The following is a 27,335-nucleotide window of genomic DNA, read 5'->3' on the forward strand; positions in this document are numbered from 1 at the left end:
GATATCCATAGTTACAGAGAACAGTTGGAAGCTACGAGGCTGACGGGCTCTAAAACTCACATCATAAACAAACTAAACAGAAAGTTGTGACATTTGTTGCTTTTAAATTTTTATGATGCTTCACATAACCTGTATTGTGGGCAGCTGCTCTGTTCTTACATTGAGATGCATGAAAAAGAAGAGTTCTCCTTGATTAGATCTCTCATAATGTGAAATGAAAACAGGTTCTGAATTGAATTTTTTTGGCCTTTGCCTTCAGGTGGAATGGCAAAATTAGGACAAGCTCAAATGAGCTAGTAATTATTATTATTCCTTCCATGTACAACCAAAGTACCTTGGAGCTCTTGTACTAATTCAGAAAGGAGCATGGTGACAAATGCTGCATAATGCATGGCTGAAGTTTAACAGAAAAGAGGAATATTTTCTGCAGAAAGAAATAATGTTCCAACACCTCCTAACAGTAACAGGAAATTGGAGAATGAATTATTTGAACACCTGAATTTTCCTGTTAATGGTATTTTACTGCTTACTGTACCAGACACGACAGGAGGACCAGGTCGACACAGATGAGTGCGGTGGCTGGGTTCTGTGCTTGACCCCATAAAATTTTCCATGTACACGAACAGGATTCAAGATCAGTGCTCCAGGTGAGTCAGAAATGGTCTGGATGAGTCAGCCTCAGGTTCTCCTGCAGGACAGCAGAGGTCGGGGCTTGTTCTGAATGCCAAGGAAGGAGAGGAAAGCACAGAGGGTGCCTTGCTGCCAGCACAGCACAGACATGCTGACATCAACTGGATTTCTTTGCCCTGGCTCATCCAAGTGGTTGGCCTCTCAATTCACACGCAGTAAAGATCAAATTGCACACACACACACAAAAAAACAACAAAGAGAGTGAGACTGAATGCTGATATGATGTGCTTAGGTCCAAAAAACTACAAAATAGAAATAGTGGATAAGAACTGCAAGACAGATTGGCAGCTGGCACAGAGTGACATCTTACCCCGATGATTCATCTGAGATAATATGGTCAAGCTAAATGGCACCAGCTCTTTCACAGACCATCCCAAGACCTGTGCTCCAGTTTCTGTACAACTCCACAACCTTAGAAACGAGATGGAAAGGGTTAGGGTCCAGCATGCAGATACAACAATGGAAGAGTAGTCACTACCAGGGAATCACAGCTACATTCAAGTACAGAATCTCAAGAGACATAAGCACAGTACTTAAGGGACACACAAGTCCAAACTCATCTCCCACAATCCCAGACAGCATATTAGATTTAATGAAGAAAAAGCTACAAACTTTCTTCTGTTGCACTCAAAGAAACTGAGTGCACTTTGGAGTGATTCCAGGGGATTTAATGGAATCCTCCAGCCCTCCACCAGCACACTGAAGTCTATGGTGGCTGGCTCCTTTAACACACACACACACACAAACACACTGAAACAAATGCACATTTCTCCAATTCTTTCAACAGAATTTATTTTACTGCAAAAATAGTTTAGGACAGAACAAAAAACATCATGGCAAAACCAAATTTTGAGTAATTAAGAGACTTCAGAAGCCTCCCATCAAGTAACCTCGTTGAGCTAAGTGGTGCAACCCAGTAATAATGACTTGCTGATCTTTCATACCAATGCATGGTGCCGTGCTGTAACCCAGCACTCCTGCATAGCATCACATTGAGCAGCAGTGCAGAGATTAGACAGGAAATATGCGTTCTTCCATTGTTTTTTTGCTATCTCATCTCACTCATAACACAGCTTTCAGCCTACTTAATTTATCTCTAACTTTAGCACAGACAAAACCAACTCCTTGTCCTCCCCAATTATTGTGTGGATACAGAGATTCAGTTGAATTCAGAAAAGAGAATTAGCAAGCATCAATTAGGTTATTAAAAATAAATATTCTTATGCAGGAAACACACTGACCCCCTAGAATTAAGATATTAGTAATCATTTACTTGCAACTTTAATTGCATGATTCATACTGCCAGACTTTTTTAATACATCAAAAAAAACAAAGGCCATGAAGTGGAGGTGTTTGGGGTCCCCAGACACACTGAGCCAGATCGTACTTCACAGGATGAATCATCAGAACCTGGTTGCTATCAGTAGAATTGTCCTGCACAATACATGAAGCAAGCTAGCCTTTCCCTGGAGGGGTGTGTTGTCCCTTGACAGAAGACAAAACCCAAAAGCCTCATTCCCTAAGACCTACTGTTCCAGGCTGTATTTATCACTGCCACATCATGATACTCTGCAAGTGCAGAGCAAGCCTGGCAAATTCAGAACGGGGTCTGAACCAAATTTATTTGATACAGATTAGAATTTGGAAACAAGAAGTACAGGTACAGTCACGTGAGAGTGCCTGCCTAGATAAAGTAACTGGGTGCCAATTACTGATATTCCTGGTGTACACATACATCAGAGTGCTTAAGCTCTGTGTTCTTGACTAGCTTATCTTGTACAAATTTTTTATCAGCCCTAAAAGAGCCAAAAGCAAAACTTCTGATCAATTCTTGCAGTTAATGCTTAAACAAAGTGTCCTATCTCCAAACACTGCACAGAGACAGGAAGGGTTCTTGTTTGCTTTTCGTTATGTGGTTTATTCATTAAGAAGTTAAACTCCTGCATTTTCTCACGCCACAATTTCATGCCACAGATGGAGCAACAGCTTGGCTGTCAGGCTGGAGGTTGATCAGGGAATTGCTTGCTTGGACCAGCTCTGTAATGGATACTCGTCCTCTCTGTTTGATAAACTGAGCCACGGCAGCCATCTCCTCTGGTGTGATATAGATGAACTTTCCTCTGTCATCAATTACACCTACAGGGGAAAAAGAAAGGACCTTCAAGTCAGCACTTTGGCTCCTCTCACTTCCCAACAGACATTAGTTACTTCTTTTTGGAAGGGACGTTTGAACTGCTGAGGCTGCATCTCGTATCTAGGGCAGGCAGAATAATGTGCTAGCAGTCAGGTAACATCTCTACTGTTGAGCTTCTGAATAAGGTTTTGACAATACCTGAGTGCCTGGGTAAGACTAATTTTGTTCAACAAGTAATGCATTTTTTCCCCCCACTGTGTGTAGCTAGTTGGGAGTATCACAGCAGTGCATTCAGGTACGTTGCATTAGTGTTGATATTCCAGGGTCAGACAGCCAGCTGAGAAAGGAAGAGCAGAAGGACCCAGGCAATGAAATCTGGAGCCCCTCTGGCAGATAATGAAGCTCAACTTGCACATTTTAGTAGCTCCAACAGGAGTGAGAACTGACCTCTTTGTTCTCAGTGTCTTATAGGATCAAATGTAAAGCAGGGAGCCTTACTAGCACATCTTTTAGCTAGGACAGTACACATTTTTGATTCAGATCACTTTTAGGTCATTCAAGTGGGTATCCACATGTACCCATTCAGACACAGCTGTCACGGTTGGCAAACAACTATCAGGTCAGCAAATGTTTGCACTGGCACCTTCCCCTGCTTCATCCTTGGAAAGAAAAAGACTGACCAGCAATAAAACAGCCTTGTTCAGACAGGGAGCTACCTAATTGCTCAGTCTCTGCTTACATTCCAACCTCGAGTGCATGGGTACATAGCTAGAAACAAGCACTTCACTTACTCCAGCTCCTAGTTTTGGAGTGCTCTGGGATGTTTGCTCCTCCCAGAGTGTGCCATACCTCAATCCTTCTGGGTCCCTTTTATCTCAGGATATTCTATGACTCTATGACACCCCATATTAGCTTTAGCCACTGCAATTTTAAAACAGGTGTGCAAACAAGCCCCAAGATACCCAAACAACTCCTTCAAATTCAGATTTCAGAGGATGTAACTTGCTAGTCAACCCAAAGGCCTCCAGCAGGGTTAACAACATGCTGAAGCCTCGTGCTGGCCACTGAACCATTGGGAGCATTTACCCCCCAACTTCTGTAAAATATATCACTGAAGCAATTATATTGCTTTCAACAGCAGTTTCACATCTGCCAAAACAGAAATAATACAGCTTTTATTCAAATCCTACAAGGGTCCTCTCCAGTTTAAAATGAAAATTAGACTGGATGTCTCTCTACCACAGAGGAGAGAGACATTTTCTGCACCAGCTGAAGAATAGGTGTTATGGCTGTCACCTGTTAGAGTGCCATCTGCCATCAGGTCCTGGATTCTGTTAATTGCATCCTGTTCAAAAAGGAAAAAAGAATAACAAACCCATCAAGAGGAAGGTACAGAACATTCTGCATGCTCAGACAAACAACAGGATGATGCTTACATTTAAATCCTCAGTGTTAAACACTTCAGTGAAGGATATACATTGGTGGTTCCACACAGATGGATGTAGTAAGCCCTTTTTAGAAATGGTTTGGTCTTAGAAAGTCAAAGTGAGCTTCTGCAGCTTGGGGTGTTCAAATAACTTCCTTGCCAGCGAGGAGTTTTCATTATTAAATTATCTGACTGAATCATGGAGGGGGAGCTAAACACATTTTCCCAAGAAAAGGCTGTACTGTGCCAATGCAACACACCAGTTCCATGAAATACTGTGATGCACTTCTCCAAGAATCTGGCTACACTCAACACATTGCAGAGCTTTTTAGTTTTTCCTGCTCCATTTCTGAGCAAAGAGCTTCTTACCGAGCCAAAGAGCAGCTTGTTGAATTTATTGCTGAGTTAACTCTATGGTTACTCCAAGCACGTTGTTCTGCTGCACCTACAACTGGTATCTGTGTGCCAATAACTTTGGTTTCTGCAGTTCTGCCTCTCTCTCCCACCAGCATTTACAGGACTGCAGAAACAAGCTAGGGCTTGGATTTCAACTTTAACTGGGCTCACTGCATGCAAATTAAGTTCTAGCAAAGCAGAGAGGCAGGGGGCAGCACAGCCTGGATGTACAGCTCTTGATTCCCAATTATCATGAATTGTTCTATTAAAAGATTTGCAAAAATCTGTACAATCCATTAGCCAACAAGCAGCCACTCAAGAGCCAGACTGTGCCCTTTTCACTAACATCCCTGTGAGCCAGCAATCTTCTATGGCTCTCTGATGAATATCCACTTTCTAGGGCTGAATCCACTGAACTCCACCAAAGTAATGCCAGAATAGTAACACAAAAGTACCCTTAACTAACTACTTTCTCTCTCTTACCCTTTTAAAGTCATTGTTTGTACTGTACCCCAAAAGGTAGCACTTACCTGAGTTCTTAAGCCCATATGTGAAGCTAAGTCCTCCAGCTGAATTACCTTTGTTTTCTATGGAAACAAACAACAGTTACGTGCAGCTGATGAATTAGAGGGTTAGCAAAACATACAAAATAGAACCTGCCCTTCCAACTTATCCTGATAGGCACTTTTCTGTGTTAAAAAAAAAAAAACACCCTTTAATTTACATTACTTAAACCAATCTGCTCAGTGGAAAGACCAGATGCTCTGACCCATTTAAGTGAAGGCTCAAATAACATGAGCTAACATCCTTGAGTACATCCCCAAAAGCCTTACATGTATGGCCATATTTACATTATTGGATGTCATACTACAAGTGATAAACGCATTTGTTTCTGATCTTGAGAGTACACTGAAGAATTAACAGAGGCTGCAACAGAAGAATCTTTTTCATCAGCAAAATCAAAAGCCACACAGACTTAGCAGTTGTGAAGTTTGATGCAGCCAAGCTAGAGAACTGAATACCATGGACTGAACGCATGGAATTGAAACCAGTCCATGGAATTCAGTTCTCAGAGCTGGGAACTGCCAAGATTCGTCACATCTTCTTTTAAAAGGAGAGGGGATGCAAAGTCATTACATGAGAAAACCAGGCTTTACACCTTTGCTTCAAGATGTTTGCCCTTAGTGGAAGCTTTCTAATACAGCTCCTGCTGTGGATAGCAGACCAGAGAATGGGATGGAATGGGGATCCAGTCTCCACCCACTCTGAAATATAGCAACACTGTGAGGTCCCAGCTCAGCAAAACACCACAGATTTCATGTTTTAAAGACAGGCTTAACTCTCACAGAGCAATATACATACATTCACACTTTACCAAATTCATTTCACTTCACATATTTTTTTCTGCAGCTGTCTCCAACAAGGCTTTAAACAGAGCAAGAGCTCCCAGAATTAAGACAAACAGAACCTTTTCTCTTATTTCTACATAGGAAGCCAGGTGTCAAAGCACTTCTGAATTTGGTTCTTCAGCCTGTGCTTAATTTCTCTGACGTCAAGTCAAAGTGACTAATATACAACTATATATGTGCTTAAACACTGAACTGAGATTGTGTGACTAATCTGTTCCGTCCACCACAACCACCAGGGCAACGTGCAGAACCAGAGCCTATTGTATCAGCCCTTGGAAACCCTTCCAATTTTAGTGGAAGATCTCAAGGGACACTGATATAAGTCATGTTTATTAATAAAGAGCAGCATATTTTCCTGAGTCCAGAACTTGGCTTTCAAGACAGTGCTATAGATAGGAATGTGCAGTTAGCAATCAAAACAGAGGATGGTCTTAACAGACACAGTGACAGTAAAGTCCTCCCTTTTTCCAAGAAAACCTCTCTGGTTCTATGGAAAGCAGAATATTGAAATCTCTGCATGACTCCAAAATAAGATGTGCCACCTGATGGTTTGTCTTCACTCTATGGCTTTTCTTAAGCTCTTCAAACATGTTACCTATTGCTCTTCCAATCTAGTCTCAGCTGTTTCATCTGCCTTGGGTGGTGTTTCTGATCCAAATTGATTGCCTTAAGCTGACGACTCAGTGATCAAGAAATATTTTTGCTTGGGCTGCAACAAAGAATATACAGCCCACTACCAGCTCAAACATTTCCAAATTACCTCCAGAGAGCCCATATGATCTGAAAGCACTTGACAAAAGTGAACGTAGCCTCACTGCAGCCCAATGGCAACTGGATGCATCAAGTCCCAGTGGCACACGAGACAGAGAAGAGCACAGCAAAAGATGCTTGCAGTGCAGCTTTGCAGTAACCCTGGAATGCTGTTCCTGTTTTCCAGAACTAGACAGCAATTAGCAACTTGATTCCTTACGGAGAGCTACCAAAGAGCCAGAAGTGTGTGCATCTCTAAGCTCTTGGTGGGGTAGTGGAGATGCAAAATGAGTCCAGAATTTGACATTCTGAACTAAGAAAATGATTAGAAAGTCACTAAATGTGTGGAAGATGTGCTTACTAATGAAGCCTTTCACACACATACAGTATGTTCACAGAGTCCAATTTCCAATAAAGGCCAAAAGGGATTAAATTAGGACAAAAAAAATCACCACATAGGTATGTTTTAGGCTAAGGGTAAGAAATTACATTTCAACTTTGATATAACAACAGTGGTTAAAGAAGCATTTGTTGTTCCAGATCACAAGTAGAAATCTTCATGAACACGCCACAGGATTTAGGTAGCCAAGCACATCATGAAAGGCAAATATCCCCTGTTAAAAATGTGATTTTTTCTTTAAATATCCCTATAAAACATCAGTGCTGTAAATGGCACAAATGAAAGAAATCACACGAAGTCTGAATGATCTTTACAACGCCCATGTTTCAAACACACACACCCTGCATGGCAGGCCACATGCTGGTACAGCATTTCTCATTCGTGCTGAGCTCAGATGCAGAGACTGTGAATATCAGCTACGATTTAGGCAACAAACAAAAAGCTCAAATGTCCCAAATCCCACACTGCAGCCAACATTTCTGATCAGAAGCCCTGACGATGAGTTTCACACGTCTATCCTTATGAATTAGGCTATGGGCTACAATTTCACCCCCCAGTAGCTAAGATAAAGCTGTAACTACAAATAACTTCAGCAATGATTAACATATTCATGCACAATCAAGTAAATAATGCGGACTTCATCTCAGGTATTCCTTTTTTTTACTTGCTGAGTATTTAAGTAAATTGAAGTAGAAAAGATTTCCCTTCTTTCTATCACTCAAAGTTATTTACTCTAACAACATGGAAAGAGGAGAATAAAATGATAACTTACCTGAATGTATTCGATAAATTCCTTCAGAAAGCTGCGAGTCTGGAAAGGAAAACAAATGTTATTTTAAATTTATAAATATTAAATGCATCACAAACTTGCACAGTATAAGCATTTAGCCTGTCCACCCCTGAAATTTATATACACGCATAGAGAAGACTCTGAAGTGGGGAAAATAAGCATCTAGATTTAATCTTAACTAGGAATTTCCAATAGGTATTTTCTAAGTCAGAATATGGCTCAAGCACAATTTGTTTTCTGAAAGGAGATGGTTGAATCTTTTCTTTTTCTTCAAATCATACGTACCCTGAAACAATCACATCTGGGTGAGTCTGTGTATTAAGTACGTTCACTGAGGACATTTTGTATGGAGGGAAAGTACAGAGTGATTCAGGAGGCAGCTCGTGCAGATGGTGAAGTGCAGCACACAGCTGCACAACACATGTGGCAGCTCAAGCCCTTCTCAAAGCTATGCACCTGAAATCCTGCATTTTAATGTAAGCAGCTCAGTTTTCAAAGGCCATGCAAAAAACATGCATTGAAGTGAACAGGAGGTCGAGTTACTCTGCAACCCTGAAAATCAATCAGCCTTAATTAACTGCTTAACTCTGCACCCTTAACTTCAAGCAGGAGTTTCAGCACGCTGCTCTCAACACCACATGGCAGGATACCATTGTACCAGGATACCAAAATGCTTCAAGTGCATTACCCACCCTGAGACAGAAGGATGGCTTGGCATTTTTGCAAGGCTGATGCCTCCAAATAACTACATACCTGTGATCATTTCTGAACATGACTTTCAAATTGCCTGCAATTAAAGTTTTACTTCCCCACCCCTACCAAAGATATCTGTGTTGAGATCCATGCACCATCCATTGCCTCCCAGGCTCTTTTTGAGTGAGGAACACCCTTCCCTCTTCCCACATACAGAAAAATTAATTTCTCTTCATCTGTGTTTCCACTGCTGTCTGTCAATAAATACTCTCTACCTTTCAAGGGAGTCTGAAGTGGAGAATATAATGTTTTAGCTATATGATCTTCTAACAGAACAGACAATATAAAATGGGTTTTCAAAAGCAAGTACTTGTTTCATTCTTCTCTGCATCTTAAGAAGTTTCCCATCATCACATACAACTTCTCTTGGTGCTAACCCTGGCACAGTAGAGGAATTTCTGTTAATAGAAAGGGTTCCATGGTGAGAATCTGTACCCAAGGTCAGTGTATACTGACTAATTGCAAGCCCCTCAGCCCACGCTCAGTGATGCTGAGTGCAAATTTATTTCAAGAGGGTCACTTAAGCAAGGAACTTAAGGTGGAACAAATCTACATGGCTCTCCCCAAAAAAGTACCTATCATGTAATCTACTGGACAGCCCAAATTTGGCAGCTGAAACTCCAGAGCCATTTCAACATTTGACAGCAATTAAAATTAATTTAACATGCTTTCTCCTCAGCAAATTAAGGGTTCTACCTCCCACAAGAGAACCTTTTCAAGTTTGCTGTGCTATTATGTCAGCATCACATTTCAACCACCATCCCCAGCAGCTTGCCTGGAGGCAGCCACAGGAGGAGCACACTAGAATATTACAGAGTTTGAAACCCTATCAGTGACTTGTAGTCATTTACAACACTGAACAGTTTTCCAGTGGAAAGTCCACAAGCACCTTGATTGTGTCCTGTGATTTCTCAAGCTTTCTCTCAGCTCGATTTTTCATTTGATTTCACACCACATAACTCCAAATCTAGACTTGCTTTCATCTGTCTTGCAACCACACGGGACCAGAGCAGGGTAGAGTTGGGGACAGTAGAAGAGAATCTGCCTCCTCAAATTAGTTTTATTTCAGTCCTTAACATAGGGAATACAGAACTCGTTCTCAGAGACGTGCACTTGCCTGAGCACTCTGAACTAAGTGAGAGAGTCTGTAGCATTCCCCAAGAAATTACTCAAGTTAATACACACTACATACACATCTCTTCAAAGCAAAACCATTTGTCTGGATCCCATTTTGAAGTCCATTTTACAAGAGACAGAACGCAGTAAGGACAATCTGAATTTAACAGTGATCAAGGAAGCTACAATAACAGACTAATGTACATACCTCTTCCTCTGTCAATGATTCTTCAACCCCTTCCTCTTCAACTACAAAACTCTCCTTCAGCTTCAGGTACTCTTCATACTCTCTCTTCTCCTCTTCTTCCTTTGCCTTCCTTTTCTCCTCTTCCTAGAGAGAAAAGATGACATGTGGTCAGTATGCTCCTCCCCAAAGGGGGTTTAGTTTTAAGTACAGTTGGATTTTCTCTATCTGCAGTCTGGTCCTACTGTGGCAGACTGCAGATAAAAAGCTTCTAAAACATGTCTGAGTTCTCCCTTGATGGTATCATTCATTTCAGAAGCTGCTCTGATGCTCTTAAGATCGCAGTCATCCTAACATGGTGTTCTAAGCCTGCACAAGACACCTAGGCTGGTTCTTAACAGGTCTGACACAGGGGAGAAAACCACTCTTATATAGCAAGCTGCTTTTGTAATTTGCATGAATGTGCTTCTTCTGAAGACCAAGCGACAGGAAGTTCCTGCCCCTAACTGCACTTAGATGCAACACCCACATTTCTGTATCCAGCCCCAATTCTGCTCTGACATGCACTTGTGTCCAATGGGAATGAAGACAAAGAGAACTGGAATTACACTGGTCTCCATCTGCGTATGTGAGTAAGCTGGACTGCAAGAGCCTCAAGTAAATCACTTTTGTCATACAGCAAAATACATCCACGCTGAATGTAAAGAACTGTGCAAACTGCTTTATGCTTAGGGAAAATGTATTATTACATTAAAAGGAGTTTATTTTGTAGGTTTTGATGAATGGTCAAACGAAAGTTCCACTCTTAGTTAAGCACAACAAGAATAGCATCAGTTACCTATGCTGAAAGAAATGGTTTTCAAAACCACGTGCCAAAAAGCAATGAAAAATTGCTGACCCAGAAAACCCTGAGCCCAGCATCAGTGGGGCAGAGAAACTATGCTTGTATAGCACCTGATATAATGAGATTCCAACTTCACAAACCTCTGCTTGCTATTACAACACAAAGGATTGATTAGTACTTAGAAACATGAGTTCTTCGGATTTTATTGTCAGCCTCTGTCCTTTTCCTTTACTATTAGCACAGGAATCGATCTCCTAAAGAACAACTCTATTGATTCTTACATGCTTGCCATGCTACATCTTCAGCACTAATATGGTAATTGCTTCCTTAAATGGCTCGAAAGCAAACACTTGTTCTATTAAAACAGGGGGAGACAGGAACAAGTCATTAAGTATAATATGAATGGTTTTCAGTAAAGACATCATGTAAGGTACTGAGCTGCCAGAAACAGGTGCAGCAGTATTGCTCTTAATTAAAATCACAGAAAAAGTCTATTCAGCCTTAATTGCATTCAGCCAAACTCTGAGCAAGTCCCAAGGAGGAAGCATTTTCCATAGTGACATTCAAACATCAGAAAACCAGAGCTGAAAGGATCTTACTGCATGTGAAGAGTCAAAGCCATTTTTAACCATTATCTCATGAAGAAATCCTGCAGATCTGAGGAAGCACTTGAGACAAAATGAGACCATTTTCTAGGTCATTCATCACCATAACGATTATTAACAAAAGCTCAGCAGTAATTTCTGTCCTTGAGTTACAGGTGCCAAGAACAACACAGCCATAGATCATTCAGAAGTGTTCAACTGGTCTTTGCATGAAAGTACATCAAATTTAATCTTGATCCTGGAAATACAAGAGTAAGGCACTTAGCTAAGCATTTCCAGAAGCTTTTTCATCAACCACCTAGAAGAAAAAAAAAACAATGTAGCCACTCGTTGCACACGCTTCACCCACCTAAATTCAACCACAATTTAAGCTACAGGAAAAGGATTTAGGGAAGCTGCAAAGTGATTCAGAGTAAAAAGAACCAGCAACAGCAGGAGAAGCTGGGCAGGGGGGAGCCCTGCTGAAGTCACCTTGTTTGTTAACACTCATTTTCAGCTGGTGTTCCACCACCACACCAACACTCTTTCACATGCCCAAGTCATGCAGCAGCTGCATGGAAGGTGCAGAGTCAGACGTAGTCAGGTTCCCATGAAAAACACCCTGTGAGTTATGCATAACCCACACATGGAAACACTCTCAGCACCCCAGGGACTACTAATTAAACAAAGCCCAATACTCACTGCCTACGAGTCACACAGAGGGCACATAGCTCAAACATGATTTTTATGAAGCCTGTATTTTTTATCAGTCAGGATTTATGTTTTTTTTTGCCTATCCCCATTCTAATTTCACATTAACTGCTGTGGAGTTAAGTGGTAATGCATGTCTGCTTAGAGGAGAGAGAATAGTTGGGCCACCTCCCTTCAGCAATGGGTGTGGTGGTGGGGAAATCCCAGCTCTATGGAAATTTGCTAAGTGCTGATGTTCACCTTCAACTGCTTTTTTTTTTCCCTAAACTTTGTAATGGGTCCCCTGCTCTCCTCACCCACTTCAACCTTACCAAAACCAGGGGCTTGATACAGCATATACATTTGTTTTCTAACAGCTTTCTACACCACACTTGAGGAATGTGGATCTGGACAGCCTGGTCTGGTGGTTGGCAACCCTGCCCATGGCAGGGGGGTTGAAACTAGATGATCATTATGGTCCTTTTCAACCCAGGCCGTACCTATGAATGTACCTTTCCACTGCTCATTGCTTACCTTGAATGCAATGATTATTTCCATGCCATCAAAAACATTAATTGTGTCAACAGCACAAAATCCCAATCTTTCATCAGCTCAAACCCAGAGGGACCTGAAAACTCTCTCAGATTTATAGCTGGAAGCAGACCTTGACTCTTGGAACTACAGAGCCTTCTGGAGCCCTGAGATGCTGCTGAGTAACTGAGAGATTACAGTCTTTGAAGGCTTATCATGCATCACTACTTTTAACAAAGGGTGAGGACACTTACAGCACCATTTAGCCAGAAGACAGCAAGCTACTGTTCCTAGCTTTCCATGCAGTAACCCATTTAAGGTGACACTGACACAGGGTAGTATTGGCCTATACACTAAGCAGCTCTTGTGGGAGCTTTGCCTAAGCAGCTTTCCCAGAGAGCAAACTGCTAGTTGTGTGCTCTGCCATCTCTCCTCCAAATCAGATAAAGGACCAACTTGCTGACAAACAAATCATTTATAGGCAGCTTATTGCACTGTGCAGTGGAAGAGATCTCACTGCAAGAGGAAAGGAGAGCAAAGACCAGGCTCTCTACAACCACCAACCTGCTTGCAGTCATTCCTTGCCTGTAGCTTGTAGGAAAAGTATGGCAGTTCCTATGCCAAACACTTTGAGGTTCACAGACCAAAGAAATCCTCCTCATAACCATCCTATGATACCACACCCAGCTTTTGTGCTGTTAGTACAGCATCTGCAGGAACCAAATAGGGACTTCTCAAATAACTAATATGACACAGAGTAGACTGAATCTAGGCTGGATGTGGCTCTGGGCAGCCTGGTCTGGTTTCTGGTGACCCTGCACATAGCAGGGGGGTTCAAACTAGATGATCATTGTGGTCCTTTTCAAGCCAAGCCTTTGTATGATTCTATTATGAATTAGAGTAGACGTTCCTTCCCCATCACTGTTCAGATAGAAATAAAACCTTTAGGAAGACGTAGTGTTTCCTACCAGTTCTCATCTCACCAAGATCTGAGTAGGATGAGCCTTCTGCAACCTTTTCAACTGTACTTCCTTAAAGTTAACTTTTGGGAAAGCATGTATTGCACAGTTAAATATCAAATAACCAAAACTTTAGGGTCTCAGTTTACAACAAGTTCAATAACACCCTGAGGACCATGAGCCACTCCTTCACTCCTGAAGTTTTAAAGATCCAGACCATCAAACTCAGGTACTGAAATGCAAAGCCAAAAGCCTAAGTGACATTTCCTGACTTTGGAAACTTTGGGCACAGCTGTCCTTGAGCAATACAAACCTTGTTCTAATATAGCAGTGAACAAATGCCAGCCCCCACTCCCACTGTGGCTTTTTATTTCACAACCACTGAAAGCTCGCTCAGTTGAAGATCAGTAGTTTCTCTACTACATCAAACTATGTTTTAAGAGCAGCTCACACTGCAGTGGATTTGCAGGCAACACACGCTGTTCAACCCTGCATTTTAGTATAGAAGAGAGAGAGAATCACTGTGAGCTCTGCATCTGCAAAAAGAAAAACCATACGCAGTTTCCTTAGCACAGCAGAGGTAGGCTAAGGAACTAAAATCTACAAAAATCCCTGTGCAGGGTGAAAAAAAACTTTCTGGCTAGCAACCTGCAAGACTTTTTGATGAAGACACTGTTTTGCAACATCAGAGGAAGTTCGCTCTCATTGATAAGGTGTCGGTTGGTAAACCATCTCACCACTAAAAAACTCCAAGAGTGAAAGGGAAATCCCCAGGGTAAAGCAGAGCCGAAGCAAATGCCAGTTATAAAGGAGCTTCCTCACATGCGTAGCCAATCAGGTCATCTGAACTCTGGAAAGGAAACTTGAATTTAAAAATATATATTATTTGGTTTGCAACACAGGAGCCAAGGGGCAACCACATTTTATTTATACGTGCATACAAATATGTTTAGACAGAACCAGGGGGGTGTTTTTCTCAAGAATATAAAAGATTTTAGCCCTTGCAGTCCCCCTGGAAGGGAGAGTTCCCACTTATACTGAATCACAGTACAGAGCTGCCCAAAAATAACTGCAGAGAGCTATCTTTGCCTATAGAAGAAAGAGGGTTTTCATGTGACTCAAAATTCATCGTTTCCACTAGTCTCCCTGTCTCAAACTACTTGCAGGGATGCGTGTGAAAGGCTTAGCAGCCCCAGTGACTTTAGTAAAGATCAGGAACAGGTGGTGAAGCACTGGAACAGGTTGCCCAAGGAGGTTGTGGATGCCCCATCCCTGCAGGCATTCAAGGCCAGGCTGGATGTGGCTCTGGGCAGCCTGGTCTGCTGGTTGGTGACCCTGCACACAGCAGGGAAGTTGAAACTAAATGATCATTGTGGTCCTTTTCAACCCAGCCCATTCTATGATTCTATGATTTCTACAGGATCCACAACACAATTTTGTATCTTCTTCTGTTTGGCTTCCCCCATTATTTGAGGGACTTTCAGAGAGCATTTAACAGAGCAGGAATCATCCAGAGCTGTTGAATAGGACTCAGCTGTTGAAAGGCTGCAAAGCAGCTCTCCTTGACACAGAGCCAGTCTCAGCATTCATGGAAGTCAGCACAATTCTGGGAGCACTTCTTGGAAAAGGGAGCAGGGGAAAAAAAAAGAAAAAACATGCAACTGAAGTCTCCCCTACTATTGCTCAGGCATGACTAAAGCAAATATGAATAGCAAGATAGATTTATGCATCTGAGTAATACTCGAGCTTCTAGCTGTCCTTTGGATTGCCAGGCACAAAATTGAGGTAAATCAAAGCCTTAATTCACATTCCTCATTTTCATTTGGCCTTGCAAAATGAAGGTGAAAGCATTGTAGTACAGTCTTCATTAGGTATACCGAAGATCAAAATGAAACCAAATGAGATTTCCCTCATTCAACCAAAATAAATTATTCAGCTCTAAATTGAAAAGAAGGTGATGATTAAAAAAAAGTTAAACATGTTAATAAGCACTTTCTTCGTGAAAGAGATCTCTGTCTGGGTGGAATTATACCCTTATTTGCTACCCAGGTCTTCAACTGTGTGCTGGTGATCCTTATTAGCCAGCTGTACTGCTAAGCCCCAGGACAAAGTTGGAGGTAACCAATAGGACAACAGCTTTGTCCTGGGTTATAGCTCACTTTGAGCAAGTTGGCCCAGCTCAGCTGCTGATCAGCAATCCACATGTCTTACGGACTGCCACTCCAGAACTGAACTGCTCTTAGCCTTGTCTAAAGGAACTGACACCAAAGCAATGCTATCATCCAGCCAGGGTGCCCTCCTTATCTCCCTTAGAGTAACAAACTGTTCTAGTACATTTCAACCAACTCCTCAGGGTTTCAAGGATATTACATTTCTAAAAATCTTAAGAAAGAAGTATTTGAAAAGTCAAGGAACTGGGTGCAGACAATACACTTATTAAAAGAATACACAACTAGAAGAAAACATGCCATCTGCGTTCTCTCTTATGCTTTGACCTGAAGGGTGGAGAAGTCCCCCAGTAAGCAGGACGGACAACAGATGTGTGCTTTAAAGGCAGCCACAGTTCATCTGGCTTCTTTCTGAGCTGGAAGTATAGGAAGAGAAATGAGAAATGTTTAGAAGGGGAGCGAACTGCAAGGCAGAAGCTGGTGCTATTAAAGTGCATGGGCAGGGGGAAAGCTTTAGTCAGAGATCCATAGGAAGCCAGGTCTGATAGTTTTGCTGCTGTGAAACAGCTCTGACTAGCCAAAATTAGACTTCATACTCTCAACAGAAGAAGGGAGAAATGTCTTTTCTTCTTTCAAGACGTTATCAGCAGAACACCTCACTTGCACAATCTGTGCTTACAACGAATTAAAATATATTTGCTCACCACAATGCACAGATTTGCACATTTAAGCATCATGGAAAATTCATGCTGAATGCTGGGGGCTACACTCCCCTGGGACTGCAATTACTCAACACAGGATTGCACAAAACACCTTGCTCCTTGCCTCTCAAAGCACACTGCAAAGCTACCACACAAATTCCTCAAGCACCAAAGAGCACGAAGCTCCAGTTCTTAGCTAGTAGCACCGACTCCTGGAACACACAAAGCAGCTTTGAAATCAGTTTGCCACCTCCACTGACGAAAGGTTTTTCACAAAGACACTTCAGTTGCACAGGATCTGTTTTTCTGGGTCACTCCTAACGTGCACCTTCCTATATACAGGTTGAAAATCTTTAATTATAAAGCACATGTAAAATTATGCTATTTTGTTCTAATTACACAAATTTACATGCAGTTGCAGAAGTGGTTGATAATGTCTTTCGCTTTCTGCCCTGCTGGTTACAGCTGTCAGGCAGGCAGACCTAATGAGCATCAGCAAGAGACACAAGTTGCAACATGAAAAATGATCAACTATTGGAACTGGATCTCAGCACAATTGAAACATTTGCTACCCCTGGAGACACTGAAAGCTTATCTGGACAAGGTTTTGAGCAACCTCCAGAGATCCCTTCTAACCTATGCCATTCTATGGTTCTGAGAACTAAACTTCTATCAGACATCAAGCCAACTTCTCCTGCAGTTGAGTACAACTCCTTCATAAACTTGCACTGAAATAGACTCCATCAGACTAAGGGCCAAATTTAAAAGCTATGTTTATTAACATAAACTGACCAAACAATCTGTCACTATGGAATAGAAGGCTCACAGACAGACTACTGAATCCACTGCAGGAGAGGTTTCATTTAGCCCTGGCCTCAGCTGTGGGTTGGTGCTTGCTGCTAAGACGTATGCTGATGTTTGGAGCAAGAGCTTTCACTTCTGCCAAGCACCTGGGGAAACAAAACTGGGTCCTGCACTGAGTATTGCTGTAATTCATATAGAAATGGAGCAACAAAACAAACAAAAGATGTAATAGCATTGAATACCAAAGAGTTTTGCTATCACAGAACTTACAGAGAAGCAATCTCCAAGATAAACTTGGTTCAAAATTTCCACCTATAAGTGCAACCAAACCTGTCGTTCTTCTTCAAGGCGGATTCTCTCCTCTTCTTTCCTCCTCTCCTCCTCTCTCTTTGACTCAAGTTTTTTCCGTTCTTCTCGCTCTGCTTCCTCAGCCTTAAACACAAACAAAGAAACCCTTCAACAACCAACAAAAGAAATGCAAGACAGGCTTTAATCTCCCTCAATATGCATCTTTTACCTTTATATTGTAAAGACTAAGGGGGACGTTCCTTACTACCTTCCTGTATGCATGTTCAGAAATAATAACCTAATACAACAAGTCATTATGATTCAACTTTTTCATCCCCCAAAACCTTCAGAATACTTAACATCGTGGTAAGTTTAAAAATTACTCTTCTGACTTGAAAATGCTTATTGAGAAGCAGACAAAGCAAGCTTTGTATGTGCACATACCTTATAATTAGAGTGATATTATGGAATATCATAATTACTCTAAGGTAAAGGGAGAAAAGGAAAAAAAAAGGAGAAAAAATCTCTAAAAGCAAATAGATGAATATTAACGTGGGGAGAATCTCTTTAAGAGAATGTTGTACTTGTCTCTTCAAATCTACAAATTCCTATTGTATCTAACCAAACTCAGCAAAGGGAGGTTTCCCAGAACAGTAAAAATAAAGATATTTTGTGTATTGTTTAGAATTCTTTTGTTTCTTAAGTTGTGCTTTAGTGGATTTGTGGTTTTGAATGTTTCAGCAAAGATGACTTAACCGAAAAATTTATTTGTCTACACGGGAAAATAAAAATCAGCATGTTTTAAAATGAAACAAAAAGATTCCTCGCTCAACCAAGTGATGCTTATCATTCAACTTTGCTCACATTTTCCACCAAAAAAAAAAAGCTAATTAAACAGAATGACTATGGAAAGCAACGATAAAATGCTTCAAAGGGAGCAAGTGAGAAAAGGATGGTAAATGTATACAACACTAATCAGATTTGTTGCTAACCAGCCATCCTTTCTATAGGATGGTGTAAAGCAGGAACTGCATGCATGCACACCTCAGGTACCTCAAAATTCTCCTGGGTATCTGTCACCATCAGTTTTTGCTGAGTATGACTGTTTAGGTTTTGCTCTGAGCTTTGTACGAGGCAGGAATGCTTACCTCTCTCTGAGCTTTTCTGGCTTGTTTCTCTTCTAATTTCCTCTGCTTTTTTGCTCCGATTTTCCCTGTCACCTGAACTTCTGGCACCTCCTCAGCATCATCTTCCTCTGTAAGATTGTATTAAAGGGCAAACAACAAGTTGTAAATCGTATGTAAAAAGTCCATTCAGGAAACATGACTGCTTCCTAGGAAAGCAGCAGCACATGGAAAGGATACAGACGTGTATTTCAGACAAGATGGATGGAAAAAAGCAAAAAACCTCCACAAAGCAGGAGTAACAAGGCAACACAAACTCAACTCAGAGGTGAAAATGTAGTTGATATTTAAATCCTGGGTTTAATTGCAACAAAACCACACATAAGTATTTCACTGTTGTATGACAAATGGTTGTTTATAAAGATGATCTCTGTAAATGTGGAATATGAAAGAAGAGCTTTTAAAGATTGTCATTTCCTTTCCCTCCTCCTCCTTCACGTATTTCACAAGTATTTGGCCAATTTATTTCCTAAACAAAGTTAGCCCTCCATCTTAACACAGACTGACTATGGCCTTAAAAGAGAGGTCATCAGCTCACTCCATCAAACCTCACCTGGAGATGACTGTGGTGTGGCAATTGCCAAAGTGAGTTTGGCAGCGTGGCAGCAGGATATTCCCCCATAGAGAACTCTCTCCAGAGAAAGTGATTCCTTTCTATTGCTTTGAAGGAACCCAAGGAAATGGCTGTTTAAGAAGCACGTGGATGAAAAGTGCTCACCCTTCTTTTATATACAGACCTACCTCTGAAACACTTGTTTTACTAATTTCAATACACAGTATGGTACTATGGTTAAGCCACTGAGACACATCAACAGAACCAAATGTAATTGAGATCTGTGTAGGTGGCTCTCAAGTAATTTAGCTGTTTTCAGGATATGGAAGTAAAGATGAGACAGGCTTGCTAGTTTGGTCTTCAGAAACTCTGGCATGTGATCACTGATGCCTTTCCTCCATCTCAAAGAAACATCGCCTAATCTGAGTGTCCCCAACACACAGTTGCTTCTATAATTTTACTGAACCTTAAAAAAAATATTAATTTTTAACCCTATGCCAAGAGGAGGTCCAAATGCAATAGGTGAGCAGCACAGCATTAGCAGTGACTACTCCCAATTCACAGTTTAACCAAGGAGGCTGTGGATGCCCCATCCCTGGAGGCATTCAAGGCCAGGCTGGATGTGGCTCTGGGCAGCCTGGTCTGCTGGTTGGTGACCCTGCACATAGCAGGGGGTTGAAACTAGATGATCATTGTGGTCCTTTTCACAACCCAGGCCATTCTATGATTCTCATGTTGGCATTATCCCCTAGAAGATTATTTCTGGAAAAAACCACAAACATGAAACACCACCTCTAAGACAATTCAACTGGAAGCTCTGAGTGCTTCCTGGATTTCATCTACACTGAAGATACCTGAGCCAGAGGTCAGGCAGAAGCTTTTAAAGCATTTTTCCAGTCCTGCATCAAGCATGTCTATGTTCAGTAATGTCTACTTTCCTTCAATTTAAAGCACCTGATGCGATCCCTTAAGTCCTGCTTCCTTCCAAGCTTCTTCTAGCGCATGGAGTTACATCTAACAAAAGCCAAGAGACAGTGATGCAGATGCAACCCGTGATTCAGCAAAGCATTAAAGGTCAACAATGCACTCAACCTGGGTGCAATTAACATCTGCTAAATAAACTTGAATACGCTGACAAGAGGATAAGCACTTGGTATGAGAGTTTGCTGAATCAATCAGTTATTACAGTGCAAGAATAGCTGCACCAAAAGCAGAGAGGATGTTGCACAAAAGCAGATTGTTTTGTTTTCTTCAATAGAAAGAAGCTACTGGAAGCTATAATTTCAGCCACATGAAAGTGCTTTTCACATACTTATATGTAGCTGACAACAGTCCACTGTACCACGCACCGTAACTGCTGGTGTGCTTCAGATGTGATGTGACAATCTGGTTTACACAAATATGGCTTTCAGAGAACCTCAGCTTTCCCTTAGTGTTTTAGAAGCAAAGCAGCATTTAGTAGTCATGCAGATGTTTGAACCCCTTGAAATTTAAACGGTTCATTTTAAAAATATCTTCCAATGTCATTAAATTAAATACCATAATTCGATTATTCCCATCCCCCCCCCAAAAAAGTGCAAGCAGTAGATATGGCTACTCACACTGCTGCTTGATTTACTATTTACACAGCACCTCACAAAAAGGGTAGGAAAAAGAAGGGAAGGTGCCAGGCAAAACAAAATTAATCCTGAAGACAGCAGACATATGCATGCTATCGAGACTGAATATGACACCAGCTACTGGAAAGGAATCAGTCCACCATATGGAAAGGTGTGGGCATTCATGAGCAACACAGCACTGCAATGGCATAATAATGACTTTTTTATTTTTTATTTTTGAAGTCTGGTAGCTACCCAGTTTAGGAAATAAATGAGACATTATGCTTATTAATCTGTAGCCACAAGATCAGCCTCTGCTACGGATAGAAAAAGGACAGCAAACAAAGGACATGAGCCCCTTTGAGCAGAAGTCAAACAACTTCATGCTCTTCCTTGAACCAAGCCATATGGCATAACTGAGAAACCACACACCTACCTCTTCTACACACCATCTGCACTTGTCTCAAGGGCAGGAAGAACACTGTGGATACTTTGATATCACTGAGTCTCTATATGAAGAGTAGCAAGTCAAAAGTCACTTCTGATTCACTAGTTAAGATATTAGTAGTCAAAATTTAACTGTACTAAAAAGGTTTTCCTACTGATTAAGCTCTAAAATTATTCCAATTATGTGTATTAATATTACTCTATTTCCAACTGTTTCACAAGAACACCATGGGATCACATCAGCATTTATGCACCACGAAGTGGAGATAACGATTGCAATCCATTTTAGATATTATTCCTCCCCCCCAGATACTCATGCAAGACCTTTTTACGTAAGATTTTTTCATGTAAGATTTGAATGCTGGATTTAAAAAGCAATAATGGGCATTTTAACATGGCCAATTACTACAGATTATAAACATACATAAATTTGATTTTGTGCTTTGTTTCTCAGTTGTGATTAATACTTGTAGAGGAAAACATGCAATCCTAACCCCCTCAATGTCTTGCCATGCAAAGGAAGAGAGGAATCTATGATTTAATTTATGTTGTAACCATTAGCTTTACCTTATATTTTAATTTATAAGCTAGAGGCTACAACAGGATTATTAAAAGCTCTTGGCTTTATCAATATCCATTGTGTAGAAGTCATTTACATTTAACCAAGCTTTCACTGCACATTCCAATATCTGTTCTCAGATTTACAAGCCTAACTACTGAGAGAAAGGCAAAGAATATTGGACTAACTACTGAGAAAGGCAAAGAATAACCTGTCCAAAGAGGCTGTGGACGCCCCATCATTGCCCTCTGACAACAAACAAATGGGATCTGAAATTAACACTACTTATTCTCATTATTCCATGCCACAAACAATCCACAACCTGACTCTAATTTGTCCCTTTTCCTTCCCTTCATTCCACTGCTTGGCCTCTCCTGCTCCAATTATTAATATTGGAAATCTACACATTCATCTCTTGCAGTAAATTGCTGTCTTTGCCATAGCTAGCCCCACAAAGCCACCTCTGTTTGGGTTTAGTTTAAATTAAGATGCAACAGAGGCAGTCAAATCTGCTATCAAACTGGGCTATCAGGAGCAAGCTAATCACACAAATACAGAACTCTCCTTCCAGACTCATTTTCCATTGGGAAAGGCACATGCACTGAGCTACAAGCATGCAGCACAGATACATTTTGAGGCACGCAGGTTTGAATGGCAGCTGCCTCCATTGCAGTGGGCTGCAAGACAGCAGCATTATGACTAGTTTGAAGTTGTGCATCACAAGCCAAACTCTTCTGTTCTAAGTCACGTCGAAGGAACACAGTTCGGGGGCTTCAGTCATTTGGAGAATTACTTTGTAACCCATGAAAATTATCTCCCCAGCAATCTTTGGTCATCAGAAAATATTAATAGATGTTGACTTTCTCAAAGGAGATGACCTCCTTTGAGTATTCCACTAACCACTGAGAATCATTACTCAGCCAAACCGAGCCAGCGTAGGCAGCCGGCTAGCAGCTCTGTCCCCACAGTGCAGTGCAGCCCACATGGAACCCATGAATAAAGGACCTACATACACAGCGTGGGCTGCAATTCTGGTAGGAAAGTCAAGGCATTTATTGCTTTCCTCTTTACTTTCTGTCTGTACCAACCTGCAAGTAATTTAGTAATTTAGGTGCATTACCCCACCCAAGCTATAGGAAGAAATTAGTCTGACTTAGATCCACTTGCAATGGGTGGAGATTTGAATATTCAATCAGTTACTATCCCTGTCTATATTAAATGCCTCCTCCCTACTTGGACATGCAAGGAAATAAAGCTAAGCCTAACAACTACAGAAAGGATAATTAAAGGCTACCAAGGTTCTGAACCTAGTGCCACAGTTTTTGCTTCCCTCCTTCCTCCCCCCATTACTCTGTAAGAGATTTCGATACTGGCACAATATGACAACTCAGCACAGGCAGCACAAATTGTGGGCTACTATTTTACCCTTGAAGCTCAGGTTAGATGGAAAACAGAAAACCTTCATGCTAACCACAGCTCCAAAGCCTGCAAAGCTTGCTTTGAGCCCATTTCTTAACGTCAGCAGAACTGGCTCCTGGCAGGCAAAGTACTTCAGTGGTAACAGCAGTTCCTACCTGACACCATTTCTATGTCTGTGGCAGTAACACTGGCAGTGAAAAAAAACCTCTTCAGCTGTAGATGTCTAGAAGACTTCTAAAGCAACAAGAACACTTACAAGTCAAGAGTGAAGAAACCAGACTGGCTTGTTCTCAGTATGTCTCTCTACACCACCAAGTAACTTCACTCTTCAGCCACGAGTGCCACAACTGGTCCTGCAATGCACAGCTCTGCATGCATTCTGGGCACTTTTCTCATGCGAGTCAACTCATTTTTGTAACACAAGACTGAGCTGTGGTTGTTGGGACAATCTGCTATTTCAGTAGGTTAAAGGGAGGCAGCAGTGACACAGCTAAAAAGCACGTGGCCTCTACGAGACAAATCCTAGAGGATATTCCAGACTTATGCCACATGGCCACAGAGTGGGCTTCAAAACATGTCATTCATTCTTCTTCAAGGGAAGAAGCAGCTAGGGGGGAACTAGGGACAGATGCTTCTTTCCACAGCTATACTATTAATGCCTTTATGCAGTCTCCAATGGCTGTTACTGCTTCATAGTAGTGCTCAGGTACTTGGAAAAGCCATCCCAGCATATGAATGGAAAACAAGCCAAAAATATGTGGAAGTACAAAACAGAAGAGCAAGAAGTTGTTTCAATATGAAAAAGATTAAAAAATAGAAGAAATGTCATTTCAAAGAAAACTTCATGCAAGGGCTGCAACACTTGCATCTGATATACAGAAGGCCGCAAAAGAATCAATTATAAAGCCCAATGAGACAGCCTCACAGTGACAAAAGTAAGAGAAGTCATTTGCTTTGACAGCTCACTTTCAGCCTTTGGCATCAAAACTTTTGATGTCTGGAGTTTAAGGAAAAAGCTTTTTCAATTTCATTTTCTTTGCAGGATGTTATCACATGGAAAGAAAGAACCAAAGTTGAAGAGTTCAGGCCTGTCAGTTTTCCATTTGCACAATTGTTGGACATAATTAACTTGGAGAGCATGTTTACCTGCTAACATAAGTGGAAAATGCTTCCTATAAACTGCATGACAAGAAAACCAAGAGAAAGTGCAATTATCCCCCAATTATGGCATTGCTCAGATGAGTGCTCACCACTTCTCACCAGTCTGGGCCAAAGCCATTACCTGGATCCCCTCTCCAAACTCAAGTGAAGCAAGGTCCACTTCTATTAATACTTGAGTAGAAACCTTAAAAATTTAACTTGCTATCTGACACAAAAGGAATTCAGTTAGAATCATGGTGATACCATCTTTGTGGAGTAACAGATGTGTGAAGTTTCACCAGAAGAGTGAGTGGGATGCGTGTGGTATAGAAAAGTGTTATTCGTCACCATTTTCTTGCCTATAACCACACTAAAGAAGTACAGCTATTAACTGTAGATCCTGCACAGGACCAATGGACTCGTTGCCAACAATCTGCTGGCAGGCAGAAAAATGCTGCAGTCAGCAGCGATCTCAGCTAATTGGGTTTGATCCTGATCACTAACCAGATGGTTTCTCAGAAACTAAACTCCAGATTTTGCAAAGGTTACATTACGGAATTAATGCTTCCCACCAATTTACAATAAACACTGATATTGTAAAGCAAGGTGACGATTCTATTTACCTCAATTTAACCTGCACGTCTAAGAGGAAATACAAAAGGCAGCTTCTACGAAGCAAAAAGAGAAGCTGCAAAGACAAACAGAACACAGTCAAGCTGCATATGGTTCCCAATCCATTAAAATGAACGCTTTTCTTCAGGAGCCAATTGTACAACAGCATTCTGCTGCTGAGGCCCAGTCTAATGCCTGGAAGCTGAACTGCACCAAGGATTACCTTCCACCCATTCCTCTGCCTGTTGTGCTCTCCTCTGGGCCATCATCCGGTTTCCCAGGTTCCTCCGGCGCCTCGGCATCCCATCGCCCCGCTCTTCAACATAGGGCCGAGGTCTGACCGCTGCAGCCACATCTTGCTGGTGCTCCTCATCAGCTGCAAAAAGGGAAATAAAACCAATGAGAGCTGTTATCCTTGCTTGCTACAGTTGTCCAGTCAGTTTTTGCAATCAGAAGCATAGTACTAATGACATGATATATACGGCGTTGTCTCTGTTCTACCACATTGATTCAGACTACAGGTCTGCCAATAAATCTGCATACAGAAAGAGAGCAGAAGTCTGTCTACATCTTCAAAGGTCACTCATTGCCAAACTCTCTGCATATACTTGCTGTTAATTAAGACTGGAGCAATATAACAGGAAGAGTTGAAAGATGGTACAAGAGAAAACAATGGACTGTAGGCCTGGTTCAGAAGTTCTTCTCAGAACTCCCCTCCCCCCAGTTTCTCCTTGAGACCTCCACGATCCCACTGTTATTAACTACAGCAGTCATGCCAGAACAGTGATAATCCCAGATTATCCTTGACAGCTGCTTTGCGTATTCCGTTGATAATTGCACATTCTGTTGATAAGAGAAACTTGTATTTGTGTATGTTGTTACTTGCTCAATCCTGCAAAGTACTGAACGCTCTGACCCTCATACAGCTCAGTATTCAAAATGTCTCTGAAAACCACAGAACTCCTCATTTATTTAAACTGAGGCCACATTTTTGGGCTTTGCTGGATTATGTGGTGTCCCAGCAGGAGCACAAAGTGCTTTCTACACTCTGCCAAACCTCCAGCAGCCTCTGATCCAAACAATGCCTTCCTAAATAAAACTACCATTAGCATATCTGTCATCAGAAAATAACATTCATTATGACTACATCTACATGACGATCAAAGGTGTGCTTGCAGCTCATCCCAATATACTTCAATTAGCTACAAAGCAGCCAACTTCAGTGCTAATAACAACGTAGCTGCAACAGCACCGAGCTCAGAGCGAGCAGGGGAAGTATTAGACCAGCAAAGCTATTTGCAGTTCAGGCCTGCTGCAACAATGCTGTTAGCAGACCCCCAGGAAGCTCTGAGCACAAACACACACAGTGACATTTTGAATTGAGTCACTGCTGTCACCCTCCTGTTCTCATCCACTCCTTCTGACTGGGGACCAAACCAGAGCTGTAATAAATGACAGCACATAGGCTCTAGCAATCAGATAACTGCTTCAGGACTTGCTCAGGCTTATTTGTAGCATGATGATGCTTATTCTGAAGGCTATTCAGCAGAGAGGGAAGCACTGTACTGCACAATAGCAGTTCACTTACTGAGAACGTTACTAAGTGCCAGAAATATTCTTAATCTGCAAAAAGACTTTTTATACAGATGCAATATTCCTCTCCATAAATTATTGAGATACCCTGCAATTCAAACCTTGGCATCTGTCCAGCTGCAAGCTTCGATGTGTCTACCTCAGTATTTTCCAGAGGTGGTTCTGCACAGCACATCACCTGTGAAGCTCTAATGTCCATTCATTCTGAGGCTTGGTTTTGGTTTCTATCGTCCTGTGAAACAGAGACTGCTTTGCATTTTATGAAAGAGGAATCTATTTATGAGCCACGTATTCATTTCAAGCTGACATTTTTAACCCTTCACAGAGAAGCACGTGTGAATGAAGCTATCCTGTTTCCTCAGATTAATTCTCTCCGAGTGACACGGCAATATCTCAAAAGCTGACCGCTTTTAATGGGGCTCAGAAAATAGTAAAGAAAAAACCCAAAACCTGACCTATACAATGGTCAAATCCATGAGGCAGCTGTTGGACAATACTTATCTTTTCAGATCTCCAAAGTATTCAGGCAAGCAACAGAAGACACTTAGACATAATAGGTTGTAATTCAGCAGAAAAAGATACACTTTACTGCATCTCTTTCTTTCCCACTGCC

At 41.5% G+C, this 27,335-nt stretch overlaps 1 protein-coding gene across 2 annotated transcripts in view; it reads right to left on the bottom strand.

Moving 5' to 3' along the window:
* Nucleotides 1-1,454: 1,454 nt before the first annotated feature.
* DDRGK1 (DDRGK domain containing 1) overlaps nucleotides 1,455-27,335 on the bottom strand; it is a 29,512-nt gene continuing 3,631 nt past the window's right edge. For both annotated transcript variants that reach the window (XM_031588153.2, XM_031588154.2), the window contains exons 2-9: nucleotides 25,353-25,505; nucleotides 18,766-18,872; nucleotides 17,660-17,761; nucleotides 10,073-10,195; nucleotides 7,978-8,016; nucleotides 5,177-5,233; nucleotides 4,121-4,169; nucleotides 1,455-2,826 (exon numbers count right to left, since the gene is read on the bottom strand). In XM_031588153.2, the coding sequence (XP_031444013.2) occupies nucleotides 2,654-2,826; nucleotides 4,121-4,169; nucleotides 5,177-5,233; nucleotides 7,978-8,016; nucleotides 10,073-10,195; nucleotides 17,660-17,761; nucleotides 18,766-18,872; nucleotides 25,353-25,505 (803 nt within the window). In that variant the 3' untranslated portion in view covers nucleotides 1,455-2,653. The remainder of the gene's footprint in view (nucleotides 2,827-4,120; nucleotides 4,170-5,176; nucleotides 5,234-7,977; nucleotides 8,017-10,072; nucleotides 10,196-17,659; nucleotides 17,762-18,765; nucleotides 18,873-25,352; nucleotides 25,506-27,335) is intronic.

This window comes from Phasianus colchicus, chromosome 4, assembly GCF_987193195.1.
Source record: "Phasianus colchicus chromosome 4, bPhaCol1.hap1.1, whole genome shotgun sequence".
Lineage (NCBI taxonomy): Eukaryota > Metazoa > Chordata > Aves > Galliformes > Phasianidae > Phasianus > Phasianus colchicus.